Source organism: Trachemys scripta, chromosome 3 (assembly GCF_013100865.1).
Source record: "Trachemys scripta elegans isolate TJP31775 chromosome 3, CAS_Tse_1.0, whole genome shotgun sequence".
Taxonomy (NCBI): Eukaryota; Metazoa; Chordata; order Testudines; family Emydidae; genus Trachemys; species Trachemys scripta.
Window position 1 is genome coordinate 69,230,245 of NC_048300.1, and position 14,111 is coordinate 69,244,355.

Genomic DNA, 14,111 nt, shown 5'->3' on the forward strand with positions numbered 1-14,111 from the left:
GTCATAATTTAATTTTTAGTCATTTTAAGCTTCCAGTGATAGCTGTAAAATATTTAATCACACATACAGAGAAGGCTAGTGTTGCTCTTTTAGTTTCCTTCCCCAGATTCACCTTCAGTTCAGTTTTCTCTGGTTTAATTTTTCACAAACCTCCTTTCTGTTCAGACCAACCCATTTTACAAAATAGATCAAACTGTATTCTTAAAGGACGACAGAGTCAGCTGCAGCTTGTCCAATATGCTGTGCAGAGAGTCCAGTAAAGCTTTTAAAGTTGTCTAATGCCAACAGGCTGAGGAGACTCATGTGGGGAGCTGTCATGTGGCACTGGTGTCAGAAACCATAATGGGGATGGTCAGGCTTAGTGGTCAGAACTGGAATCAGGAGTCCAGAGTGGAGTTGGGGCGTGGCTGGAGTTAGAGCAAGGTTGGAGCAGGACTAGGAACAGGGTGGGAACAAGAGCAAGGCTGGAGCAGGCTGAGGTTTGGGGAATTTGTTGCCACTATCAGGATGGAGAGAGTTCCAAGCCCTGAAGTGACATTGAGCAGGCTGAGCTACTGTTCCACCTGTGAGGTTTATATACCTGCCCTGAGAGTAACCAGTACAGTTCCTGGCTTATGGGTTGTCTGGAGAATAGCACAGGAGTGTCTCATCACCTTACAATCAGTACCGTCCTCTTCTGATGCTCTGCTTGTCATGAAGAAAACAATTTTGTCTCTTTTATATTTGCTTTCAGGCATTTTTCACTGCAGTGGTGGAGACAAGTTTAGTGTCAGGCCCTGACTTTCAGTTCTTGGCCTTAAGAAAGTGAAGCTTACTTATTCAAAGGTTTGAGTCCCTTTGAACAGTAGTGGTCAATCTGTGGGACATGGCCAAGGAGAAGGGTGTCAGAGGGACCTCTGTAGGTTGCACCCCACTGTCTCAGAGGGCATCAAACTTGTGGAATATAGAAGGTCACAATTGGTCACCCACAACTGTGACCAATTGCACCAGAGTTTGAGGGAAATGCAGCTGTTGGCACTACTGTTAGGCTCTACCGACAAATTCTTCAACATTGGATTTCTTTAAACACCGCAAACACTCTTGTATCAATTGTACTGTCAGTTTGGGGCATTGTGGGACAGCTCATGAAAGCCAGTAACAATCAATGTAAGCAACGCAGGGTCTACACTGACAGTGCGTTAACCTAAGTACATTGGCATTGACTCTATGCCACTCATGGAGATGGAGTTATTAAGTCAGTGTAGCTGGGCAGTTACAACGGCGGGAGTGAAATATAAGCATAGACACTTCCATAGTTAGATTGAAGTAAGCTGCCTTGCGTTGACCTAACTCTGTAGCATAGACAGGACCTAACACAAATGTGGGTCTGTTTCTCATTTGTGGTTAAACCATAGTTAGCAGTTTTTGAACCTGTTACTGCTTCCAGGTTAGAGGCTCTACTGGCAGAGCTCCATACATCACCATTGCAGGTGTGACCTTGATGCTTTGTTTACAGATAGACACCAACGGGGCCTCACTAACATGGGGAGCATTGGCTATATATTTTTAGAGGTGTTAAAAAGCACCATTATTTGGAGTCCTTCCCCCAGCACCCAAGAGGCATTATGTTTCACACAGGCATAATGCTTCCTTCCACAACAGTTGGGTGCTGAATTTGAGTCCCTTTTTACTCTTTATTCATAATTTAATCCTTTTTATAAAGTGAATCCATCTACCTAGTGAGGCTTATGCTTCTCAGTAGGCCAAGGGCCAAATTCTCTGCTATGTAAATGGGTGAAACTCCTTCGAAGCCAGTGGAGCTGCTCCCATTTCCACAAGCAGAGAATTTAGATCAGAAAGGATACCTATGGTTTGGACCATCTCCTGGGACTTATTTGAGACACTTCTAAATCACTGGATGATTAAATCATTAATGAACTTGAGCTATATTCTCAGTGGTGCTGAACCAGTAATTTAGTTCATTAAGTTACTTGTTATCCTATCCAATATTAAACAACTGAACATTAGCTTTCAGCAACACTGCAAAGAATGTGGCTATTAATATAGTATGGTAAATGACTATGGTAGTCCAGTGCAATTATGCCATACATGCTACACATGAAGACAAAACTGAATTAGTTTCACAAGGCTGATGTTATTAGATGGAGGACCAAAGAATTTAGTAGTAATAGCTGTTTGTAAAAAAAAAAAAAAAAAAAAAAAAAAAAAAGCCATTTTCCTTTTTACTGAATTTGTACATATTGTGACAAGCCAAACCAGACAGTTGTAAGAGAGTGGTCCTGTTAGGTTCAGGTATATCAGCCCTAGAATGGTAAAAAGACCCTTTTCCCCATGAGCTAAAAAGAGGTTACCTTAGGTCAACTAGAGACACCTGAGTGCAATTAAGCATTGCTTGTGACCTTTAAGCCCTCAATTCTCCTCCCGCCCCCTTCTGGTGAGAGAAAGAAGAGAGACAAGCTGTAGCAGAGCTAGTGGCTACAGGGAGAAAAGATTTTGCCTGGCTAGAACGCTGTTCTCCTCCCTACAGGGGAAACAACCAAGCTAACTGGCTGTTTGGGGAAGGACTGGCACCCCAGAGCCACCATAACAAGGCGACACCCCAGAGAAGGGACAGAGAAAGGTTATGATAAGTTGTGTTTTGATAATTTATTTGGTTTGGTTGAAGAGTGCTCCTGGTGCCTATCCTGAGGCACACCCGAGTGAGGAAAAAAACTCTCCAGAGTGGGATTGATTTACTCCAGGCCCCCACTGCTGAGCCCAGTCAGGAGAAGGAGGTGCCTTCCCACAATATTAAATGCTTTATACATTTTTTAATAAAGAAGATTTTATCAAACAAAAAACAGGTTATTATACCAAATATTGCTTTTGAAAATGTGCAGAGAATAGCATGTTTTGTGGTTCTTTCCTGTGTTTTACCTTGGCTGAATAAACTTATTTCAAGTATTTGTTACAGCTAATCATATACTGCTACTTTTTATATTTACAGTACTGCTAAAGTTAAGAGGTGGGCCCTTGCAAAGATATAACCCCCCCCAGTGGTGAAAAATAGCTTTCATCTGTTTTTTTTTTTTTTTTTTTTAAATCTGGTAAAACAACCTGAAAGAAAGCAGGGTGGGAGAGAATACAACAAAGGTTGTGCTAGATGATATTGATTTTTATCCCTTACTTTGCTATTCTGAATATAGATAAACTGACAGCCTTTAGGAATAATAGCTACTGAAGGAAGAACAATTGCTATCCATTTTTCTTTGCAATGAAACAAGGCATCCTAGCTGGTGTAGTAATACTTTGATTACATCTAGGTATTTTTTGTTCCCAGTCCTGCTCCCACTGATTTCAGTGGTAATATGCCTATTTATTTCGTTATCTGCAGGATCAGGCTCTTTGTGTTTGGCTTATTTACAGACTTATGTTAAATTATTTTTTCATGAAAAAGTACTTACATTAAATATTAGATATTTTGAACGTTGTAAAATGATGAAATTTGAAGGGCCAGACCCTGCCCTTGTACAAAGCAATAAGGGGCATGCAGGCTCTGTATTCAGGTAGAGGTGCTATGCACTGGCCTGACCATTCCTCAGCCTCATCTGGCTGGAGAAGAAGTGGGAGTAGAGTGGCTTCTCTCAGGGCTTGTTTACACTTGAAATGCTACAGTGGCACAGTGACACTTGGTGTAGTGTTTCAGCGTAGACACTACCTACACCGAAGGGAAGGGTTTCATCCTGTCTCCATTTTGGAGCTGTCAGCTGGCTGTGATATTTGGAGATGCCTCGGATATTTAAGGATCTCTGTGCATGTGGTGCTGGGGAGATTCTGCCTATGTGTAAGTTCGTGTGGGTGGGGTCTAGTTGTTCTACCAGCTCCCGAAGAGAAGACTCCGGGGCTTCTAACTGAGTTACGCAGCTGATGAACAAAAGCTCTCTGCAAGCTGCAGAGCTCAGTGGGGTAGAACTTAATGCATTTTTTTGCCATTGAAATATTTAACGTAATGTTAGGGTTGGCTGATGGTGTGTCATTCCTCCTGCAGAATGATGAGTTGAGCAAAACTCAAACTTCTTTATTGCACAGGTGTACAAAGGTTCAGACTTGAAACGTCAGTGGTGGATTGTTCACCAGAGGCAATGGCATTGGAATATTCCCTCAAACTATCCAGGCAAGTATAAATTGGCTTCATTGAAACCCTTTCATCATTTTTTTCTTTATTGGCATATGTGCATTATAATCTTTCCAGACTGTACATATACACAAGCAAGGAAATGAACATTTTCTTAAAAACCATTCACAATCTAGGTCCCCAAAAGACTTAAGTGGGTGCCATGCACTGTTTTGGATAAAATTTGACCGATTTAGACTATTTTGATCTGCATCATATCAATAGTTTTCTCTCTAATTCTGTGCAAAAGGAAAAAACTCAGCTAGAAACTTTTTGAAAAAATTATATTTTTTCCAGGGCTTATAACTCTGTAACCTGTGGCTCAAATTACCTCAAATTTGGCTCACTAAACCTACTCAACACCCCTGGTAGGCGTAGAAAATTTCAAGAAAATCCATGGCAGTGTGCAGGTTTCAGAGAACATGTAGAAGTTTTGTCCTTTTAGGAAGGATGATAGGATGAGTGTGGGAAAAGGCTCCTCTTCACATCCAGATGCAGCATAGCAGGCTCTGAAAGGTGTGAAGTGTACTCACGGGCGAATTCTGCACCACTGTACGTGCGCAGAGTTCATGTCCCCCGCAGATTTCTTACATTCCCTGCAGAAAAATGACTTTCTGACAGGGAAGCAAAAGGAAACTGCAAGAGCAGTCATGCACCACTTCCTAGCTGTGCAGGTACATTATTTCAGGCATTCGGAGCAGCCAGCAGAGAGGTAAATCACCATAGGTCCCTACCCTGAGCCGGGGTCAGCTGCTAGTCCCAGCTGGGTTGGAGGCAGGAGAGGACAGGACTTCCTCTTCCCCTACAAGGAGTGGCTGGGGCTGTATCAGAATCACCCTCAGAAACCTCCCCCAGCTGCAGGAAGCTCAGCATCCTCCCCTGCTTCCTGCCCCATAGATCCTCAGCTGAGGAGGGGAAGGCTCACTGTACAGGGAGCTGCTCCCCCATCTGCCCAACCCCCATGCAGCTGGACCTCCCAGACCCAGACACCCCTGCCAAGCCTCACCCCATACATCCAGAAGCACCTACCCCTCCATACCCGAACCCCACCCCATTGAACCTCAACCTTTCCATCTGGAGCCCCCTGCACCCAGACCCCTTGCCTCAGGACTGCACCTCTGCACTTGGACCACCCCCACTGAGCTCCCTGCACTGAAACCCCCACCCTGATGAGCCCCCCCGCACCACCTTGAGCCCCTACATCCAGACCCGCATGCCACTGACCCCCAACAAGCTGCACCCAGAACCCCACCCCACCAAGCCCCATGTCCCCAGCCCCCAGACCTCCCTGCTGAGACCTCTACACCCAGACCCCTGCGCTGAGCCCCAACCACTGTCACCTGCAGAGTCCCATTGCCCCTATATCTGGAACCCCCACACCCAACAAGCCTCTGTGCAACTAGATCCCCCACACACCTAGACCCCCCACTGAGCTGCCTACACCCAGATTGTCCCACACAGAATCCTCTCACCCCACCCCTGGATCCCCCATACTGAGCCTCTCCACACTTGGATCCTGCCTGGTTGAGCCTGCCCATCCACACCTGGTGTGCCTGCGCAGAGGGGCAGGGCCTGGGTCCCCTAGTGTTTCTGGGGCAGGCCCAGGCCTTGTGCTGTGTCAGGGTTGGGTGCAGCCTCACCATTGACTCTGTGTCCCGGGATGGGGAGGCTGCAGGGCGATCTCCCACCTTTGTACAGCCAATGGCCTGTGCTCCTCACTGTTATGCTGGAGCCTCTGAATTTATTTATTGAGTAATAAAACTTGCAGAATTTTAATATATTGTGCACAGAATTTTTGGTGCAGAATTTTTAATTTTTTGATGCAGAATCCCCTCAGGAGTAGAAGTGGTCCATTCTTTTCAAGGCCAAGTTCTCAGCTGAATGAGAACCCCCTTGAACATGAATACAATCTGAAGCAACAGTGATGAGACATGTGAACTGCTCCATTCATCTCAGTTGGTGGCCCCATCTAAACCTGTGATATGCATGAAATATGCCCCTCCAAAGGGGCAGGAGTTTCCCAGATCCTGGCTCACAGCAGGGAGGGGGTCTTCAAACCTTTTGTAAACCACAAGTCCCCCCGTCCCACAACCCAGCTCACATGAGGAAGGGTTATGTGGGGGGGTAGGGGGTGGGAGGTCCAGCCCCTGTAGATGGCTGTGGACCCCCCAGATCCTGACACACACAAGGAGCAGCAAGAGGGGCTCATATGAGGAGGGGAACTCAGATCCTCCTGAGGGGCAAGAGCCCCGTAGATCTGCATGGGAGGGGAGAATGTGGGGTTGACAGAAACTCTCCACTCCCCCTAACTCCCATGCCTCCCTCACCTGAGCCTCTAACCTCTCTCCCCTCCCCATAACTCCCACCCTTCGCTGCAGTCTTAAACCCCTCTGCCCCACTGCTCCTCCCCTTAATATCCTTCTCTGCCCAGGAAACACTCACATGTCTAATTTTTTCCCTAAAGACTTTGATTACATTCCCCCCAAAATAAAATTTCCACCCACAACTCTGAAATTATAGCAACCTCTGGCTACTCAGGCCAAAACTCCTTTTGTCTTAGGTGGGAATTTGTGATTAATTTATCCTAAATTATGTAGACTGAGGGGTGAGTTCACAGCAATCCATATCAATGATATCTGTGATTCATCTAGTGATTAGTACCTTTCAATTTAACACTAAAAGGCAACAGAAGGAAAGTGGTCTTTTGAGAGGTCTCCCCTGAAGCACGCCATATTTCAAAGCATTACAAGTAATTGTTCAAATTTTCTTCTATCTTTAAAGCATAAAAAATGGTGAGAATGGAAACCCTCTAGACATTATTCTGTACTAGTGCATGTGCCCTGTAAATAAATAAATAAATAAAAAGTATATTTTCTTAAATACCCTTCTCAATTTTGGGCCCCAATGATTTAGTGGGGCCATGCATTTCCTGGGTAAAACTCAGTCATTTTGACCCACATCACATCAATAGTTTGATCTCTAGCCCTTAGGGGGGAACCCTCCCCTCCCACCTAGAAACTTTTTTTGAAAACTAACTATTTTAAGGGCTTATCTGTCCACAACCCCTAACTCAAATGGCCCCAAATTTGGATGACTAACCCTATTGTGCACCTTCCTGAGCCACATCAAATTTCAAAGGAATCTGACTGAGCATGTCAATTTTAGAGGACTTATTAAGGTCGACCTTTAAACAGAAGTCATGACGCAGCCTTAACTATAGTGGCGCTGCTATGCCACTATAATTTCAGACACATCAGGTAGATGTGAGGGAGTTATCTTTCTCAATGTGATTTCATTTCTTTTGTAATCAGTTTTGCATTTAACTAATTGAAGGGAAAATCTCACTGCAGGGTTTTGGGGGGAAAAATCTCCATGAGTCTTGTAGATGACTACAAGTCCCTGACAACTTAGTGGAATCAATTTCTTCTGTGCAGAGGGCCTAATTTCATGTTTAATTATGGTCGATGAGCTGGCATATTAATTATGATCGATGAGCTGGATAAGGCTGCATTCTACCCTCAGTTTACAACTCACAGCTCACATATGTCAGTGGGAGGTTTGCTCAAAGACCAAGTATGATCTTTATGTAGTAACTACATTTTTAGGGCCCCCCTCTTGTTCCTGTTGAGTAGTCTTACTCTGTAAATAGTCTGTTCCGTATAGGTTCTTATACCATGCTCATCACTGTAGTATCAGGGCAGGTCTTCACTACGGGGGGGGAGGAGGGGGTGTCTCGATTTAAGATACGCAAATAGCGTAGCTGAATTCGACATATCGCAGCCGACTCACCCTGCTGTAGGGACGGTGGCAAAATCGACCTCTGCAGCTTCCCATCGACTGTGCTTACTCCCACCTCCACTGGTGGAGTAAGAGGTCGATTCGGGGATCGATTGTCGCGTCCCGACGGGACGTGATAAATCGATCCCCGAGAGGTCGATTTCTACCCGCCGATTCAGGCGGGTAGTGTAGACGTAGGCTTAGAGTGCCTCTTAGTATCGGTGCATAGTCCCATTGATTTAAATAGGAATCCTTGTAGATGAATATTCTACTCAATATGAGAGAGGACTGACAGAATCTAATCCTGATTTCCTATAAAAATGACTCCCTTTCTTACAGAACAGGTAGAGTTTTTGAGGTTCTGTGGGTGCAGCTGCTTTTTACAACATGTAAGGCTAGACTCCTGAACTCTTACTCACATGGAGTAGTACCATACTCCTTGAGGAATCTCATTGATTTTGATGTATGAATTGCCTGAGTAAGTATCAGGATGTGGCTCTTAGGTGGGATCTCAGTGGGATTACTTGCAAAGTAAAGTGCTGCTCAATGTAAAGGTGGCAGAATCTGGCTTTTAGTTATTATCATTATTTATTAGTTGCTAAATATTGTATTGTTATGTTCAGCATCACTCAATGGGAAAATATAGTTACAAATTTGGACCATTGCCCTCTACTTTCTCTTCCTTTCTCAGATTCCTTTACTTTGACTTTGTTTCCCTGTCTTTGTGCTTCTCCCTGCTTCTTCCATCTGCAGTTCCATCTCTGCAGCCAGTTCCCTCTGTAGGCTTTGTTCTCTCTCCATCTCATCTGCTGAACAGATGAGCAATAAAATAGTAACGCTGACATTTAAAGTGGTGTTGGTAGATTATGGTGGAATTAGGAGTTCTCAGAGCCATTGTTTCAGGCTGTTTGTCTGTACACTCAGAAAGACAGCACTATCTAGATTTACACTTAGATCACATTTAGGAAAATTTCCTCACAACTATAAGGTATAGAGACTTAATTTTTTTTAAATTAAAGTCTAGATTCTACAGAATCTGATTATATCACACTGGCCAAATGAATACAGCAAGCAGCCTGGGTGCATGGGATAGCTTGCCTGAACTAATGGGCGTGGTGATAAATTTAAAGCAAAGAGGGAAAGTGATGTTCAAAAGGGATCTTGACATTTATGATGTCAACACGACATCACAGCAAAACAAAAGTAAGGCATAGCTATTTAGCGTACATAGTTCACTGGGTCCAGTTCTGGAGTCTCAGATAGGCTTTCATTCAGGAAGGCAGGAATTAAACAAAAACTCACTTCTTTCTATTTCTCTGTGCATTACTGAATTTCCCATTTTGGGAGTTCACAGGACCATTTCCCAGTATGCTGTCCTGATAGCTGGCCCTTTTAAATCTGTAGACACAATTAGCTGTAGTCCTAAGGAGGTCATTTTGCACCCTGCCACAACTCCATCCCTTCCTGCTAGTAAGTATTTAGGGCCAAATTTTTAAAGGTGCTTGGGCATCAACAGATGCAGATAGATGTCTAGTAGGATTTTCAAAAGCATCTAGTTGCCTAAGATCCTTAGGCATTTTTTGAAGTCCTCCTAGATGCCTGTCTGCACTTGTAGGCACCCAAGTACCTTTAAAAATCTGGCCCTTACCTCCATTTGCCTTGTTTTCTGCTGGCTTTCACCTTCACTCATCCCTGAAGAGATGAAACATCCATGTAATGAAAAAATGCAATGGGTAAAATCCTGAAGGCAGTGGCAAAACCCCTGTTGACTTCAGCAGAGCCAGGATTTCACTCACTAAACTTACTGGGTGACAGTCAGACCCTGATGTAAGCAGGTGCATGCAGCTAGGATTTCACTGGAATTGCACCTACGTATACTAAGTCTGAATTTGATTGGTTATCTTTTAGCAAGAAATCATAATTATTTTTTCTCTTTTACTCTTCAATAATCATTTTATTGTTAAAGAAATGTTAGGCTGTTTATAAACACAGAGGAAAACACAATTTCTGCCCCAAAGAGCAAAATACAAATAGTTTAAATGTGTGTTTGATCCATAACTCAGTAAAATTTCCTGTGAGCCAGCAAATCTGATCCCTACCCTGCTACACAAAGCCGTATTTTGGCCACTCCATCTGGCACTAAGAGCTATCTGATAATTGAAGGGGATGATGTGATGCAACTTACTACTTAGCTTTTGTGCTGAATCTGTACGAAAGAGGAGCATGTGACCCCTAAGGTGTTCAGGTGCTATGGATAAAATCCTAGCTATAGAGAGAGATGTAATAAATAAAATGTGAAGGGCCATATGATACTATGGGTTTAACCACCACTAGCTGAGATAAGAGGACTTGGGAAAACTCTGCAAGGTTCCCCTCACAGAGTTTCCACTCAATACCTCCCTTAAAGGGAACCAATGGAGCCCAAAAATGGATGGGGAAAAGAAGTTCCAAGCCCATGAATTCTGGGTTACTTTGTTTAGAAGGCTTGACTCTCCATGCAGCTCCTTGGACAGCACCTCCCACTGGCATCCGGTTTTGTAAGACGCCATGCTGCTACTGGATACCTCTGCCAGTCCTTTGTCATATTCCCCTTCTGTGAGGAGTACACAGCTCATGATTTCTATTTTTTCTGGTGCAGAGCAGCTGCCTAGCTCCACACCATTCTGTCTGAATTCGGGCACTTAAGTGATCCACAGAGTCACAACTCTGCACAGATGTTTCCCTGAGGCTTCTGTTGCTTTCAAGGAAGAAACACTCCATGGAGATGGAACTGCCCCCTTTCAGTTCTGTTCAGGGCTCTCCCCCTTATAGTATTCCTCAGGAGAGAAGTGGTAGCTTGGGGCTAAAGTTATTTGGAAATTGTGATGTTTTCCTTTATACCAAGAGTTTATTGCTGCCTAAAATTTCTATGGTGCTTTATCTTCCTGCAGACCTCTTCATTAAGAGAAATGTATATTTAAATTAATGCTATAAGTAAAAGATGATGGTCTCATGCTTGTCTTAAGTGGGCATTTGTCTAGATCAAAAAACCCTCATGCTGTTTGGCACAGTTAGGAGCCTTGGCTTAGGAAAGGTCCATGTTTGGAATAACAGGGTGTTGCAAGTCAGGATTCAGGTGCCTTGGCAGAGTTGTGTGTGTAATCTGGCATAGTGCCTGTCAGCATTATGCCTAGCTCTAGCTAGCGCTAAAGTTCCTTTTGTGAACAATATATGAATCCCATTTTGTAAGAGAGGAGGAAGAAAGAGGGAGCCCAAGATTTAATTATCATTTAGGAGCTATAAAAACAATGTAGTAGAGGCACAAATAGTTTTTGAACCATGCCATGTGAAAATTCTGAGACTTCTTGTTGCCAACCTCCCTTTTATTGCTTGGATTGGCTGATTTCCAAAGCATCAAGGCTAGCGATTGAGGGACTGAAATATAATCAGTGGTGATACATTTTTACCACATAAAACATTCTCTGCCTCCAAAGCCTCGGGTGTCTCTAGTAAGCAGTGCATCAGCAACAGCTCCTTGCTGCTGGACTTCAGAGGGAAAAAAATTGGATCAGAATGGTAAGAAGCTCTTCAGTTTTCACCAGATCTAGATTATTACTTTTGAAAAGAATGTGTAGAAGCTGATGGTGAAAATAGTAGGGAGTAGTGTTAAAACCAAACAGCAAGTGACTAGAATACAGTAGCACTATCAATATTTTGCTGGAAGAGATCAACAAAGCAAGTTGGTGACAAATATCTTTGGCACTGAATATATTGTGCAGCTTAAATAAAATCTTTTAAAATGGTGAATACTACTGACTAAAATTTGATATAGAATGACTGCTGCTGGTTTCAATACAGAAGGATGGGAGTGTGATCTTTTAATATAATTTTGGATTAGTGTAACCACTGAAATTTTTAAACATACAAATATAAACAATGTATACTTACCATATATACAATACATGAATCTATGTTTTCCCTTAGTTTTTAGGGAAAAAGAGAGAGATGCTCATTCATGTATATTAATATCTAATAGTCCAAAATCATATATACTTTTTTTTTTCTGATTTTTGAATTTGTGTAGTCCAATTGTGTCCAGTATGCTTCTGTCCTGTAGTTGTTAGACTGGAAAAAAATAATTGTGAAAAACTTTTTGGTCAGTTTTTATTCTCCTTAAAAATTAAGTATTCTAAATTAATTAAAGAAAGGAAAGTAGACTATAAAATACATAAATGTAAACCTCTGCAATAATTATTACAAATCGATAACAATGCCTTTTAATACTTTAAAAAATCTTTGGAAATTTCATTTAAATGTTTTTATTTACAAATTAGTAGGCACTTAAACAATTACAAGGGGTGGGGGAGAAGAAGGAATGTCTTGCAAGCATTTACTGTATGCATTGTAGATAATAATCATTGTCAAGATAAAGCTTTCTTGTTGAAATATGCACCAAACCCAATCTCCTGTGTGGGAACTCAGCCATTCATTTAAGTGCATATCAGAGAAAAGGAATAAATTGATAATGAGATTACAGAACATCAGGGAGAAAAGAAAACAAATGCCTAAATAAACCTTGAGAGAAAAGCACTAAAATATGCTTATTTGACCCTTAGCTGATATGTGGAAAATTATTCTCTTTGTTATTCAAAGCAGAGAGGACAATTTAAAAGAATATCTGAGAGCATTTTCAAAAGTATTACACGGAAACCTCAGAAATTAGAAACTAGGTCTGTTTTAATTTTTTTGATCTAATTTGAATTTTTTTATTGTTGATCTAGAGAAGAAAAACAAGGATATAAACATAAAGTATCAGCAGTGCTTTTTGATTTTTTTCCCCCATCCTAACTGGCTTCAGTTGAGGACAAGAAATGTGATACTGAAGGCAATTATGATAGTGAAGTAAGTTGTGTTATCTCAGCCCATATATGCCAAATATCATTCTGAACACACAGAGTGATGCATTAAAGATTTAGACTTTCCTCTTCAATATGCAGCCTATGTAGAGAAATCAATAGCTCTAAAGAAACAAGGCTCTTAGTGTCTTGGAATATTGTTTTGACTGAATCGAGGCACCATGATATTTTCTCCTATACGCTTGGGGGAAAATGACCTATGTGCCGATTATCATGTAAATATTAGAGATTTCATTTTACTGTTGCTTCCTTGTCAGAAAACCATATGCTCACAGTTGGCTTTAACTTATATTTGAAATTATACTTAGTATATGAAAACTCACTGGGGGCAGGGACCTTGTCTTCTACTTCATATTGTACACCATTGAGCTTAACAAATAATAAATGATGATACATATATATCTGCAAGTGTATGAGGTTCCCTCAGTCCCCTGTAATTGCAGTGTAATTATATTTCTGTTACTGCAAATTAAGAAAACTATTGGCTTCTGGAAACACTAACATGTACACACTGTAACCACATGTCCAGTGTGATTAAAGTTTAAGACAAAGTAAACTTGCCTTGAGTGGAGCCGCATAGATTAGATAGTTAGTGTGGGCATTTCACTGGATAGCCATTTCTGTTATTAGTTTGGAGGGTTTGACATGATTACCTTTTTATGATGTTGGAAAAAATAAAGTAGTAACCAGTTTGGTAATAAATACCAATTATTCCAATTATAACATTCCTTAAGAAATGTAAGTAGTTCAGTGTCTTACAGTGGTCATCCCTAAAAACTAGCCAGGTGCCCAGATAACTAAGTTTCATTATTTCCAGGCTTCCCCCTAGTATGTTTAGGGATACTTAGGGAATATTCAAAATAATGTGGTTACCTTACGCAGTTATCTAAGGCAAAATTGGAAATATATAAATGTGATCACTGCACATTAAATCTTAATGAAAGAAGACATCAGGTGTACTAAAATCTGTTTTAAGTGTTTTGCATGCTGATGAAGACAAATAAAAAATAATCCAATAATTGGATTTCAAACTCAGGTTATGTCTCAGGACATATTTGCATTTATTACTCTTTTATCCCAATAGCAAAGTAAAAATTTGAATAGTCCAGTATAAAAATGTAATTCTGCATTGAAAGATACACAGTAAATATAAAAATAGTTGGGGGAAGAGATGCGAGGAATGTAGCTCTGTATGTGGTATAAGCTTAATTAAGGACTGGATAACGTGTGTCAAGACTTTGGTAATACTCTGTTGCAAAGATAAAGTTCAGTCCTGCAGCCCTTTC

At 41.7% G+C, this 14,111-nt stretch overlaps 1 protein-coding gene across 3 annotated transcripts in view; it reads left to right on the forward strand.

Annotated features, from left to right (window-relative positions):
- PLD5 (phospholipase D family member 5) overlaps nucleotides 1–14,111 on the forward strand; it is a 255,241-nt gene that overhangs the window by 31,851 nt on the left and 209,279 nt on the right. Inside the window, exon 1 of one of the 3 annotated variants that reach the window (XM_034765022.1) lies at nucleotides 11,178–11,485. The exons of the other annotated variants lie outside the window; for them this stretch is intronic. Coding sequence (XP_034620913.1) covers nucleotides 11,483–11,485 — 3 coding nt within the window. The 5' untranslated portion in view covers nucleotides 11,178–11,482. Of the gene's footprint in view, nucleotides 1–11,177; nucleotides 11,486–14,111 lie in introns of those variants that run through there. 3 annotated transcript variants of the gene reach the window in all.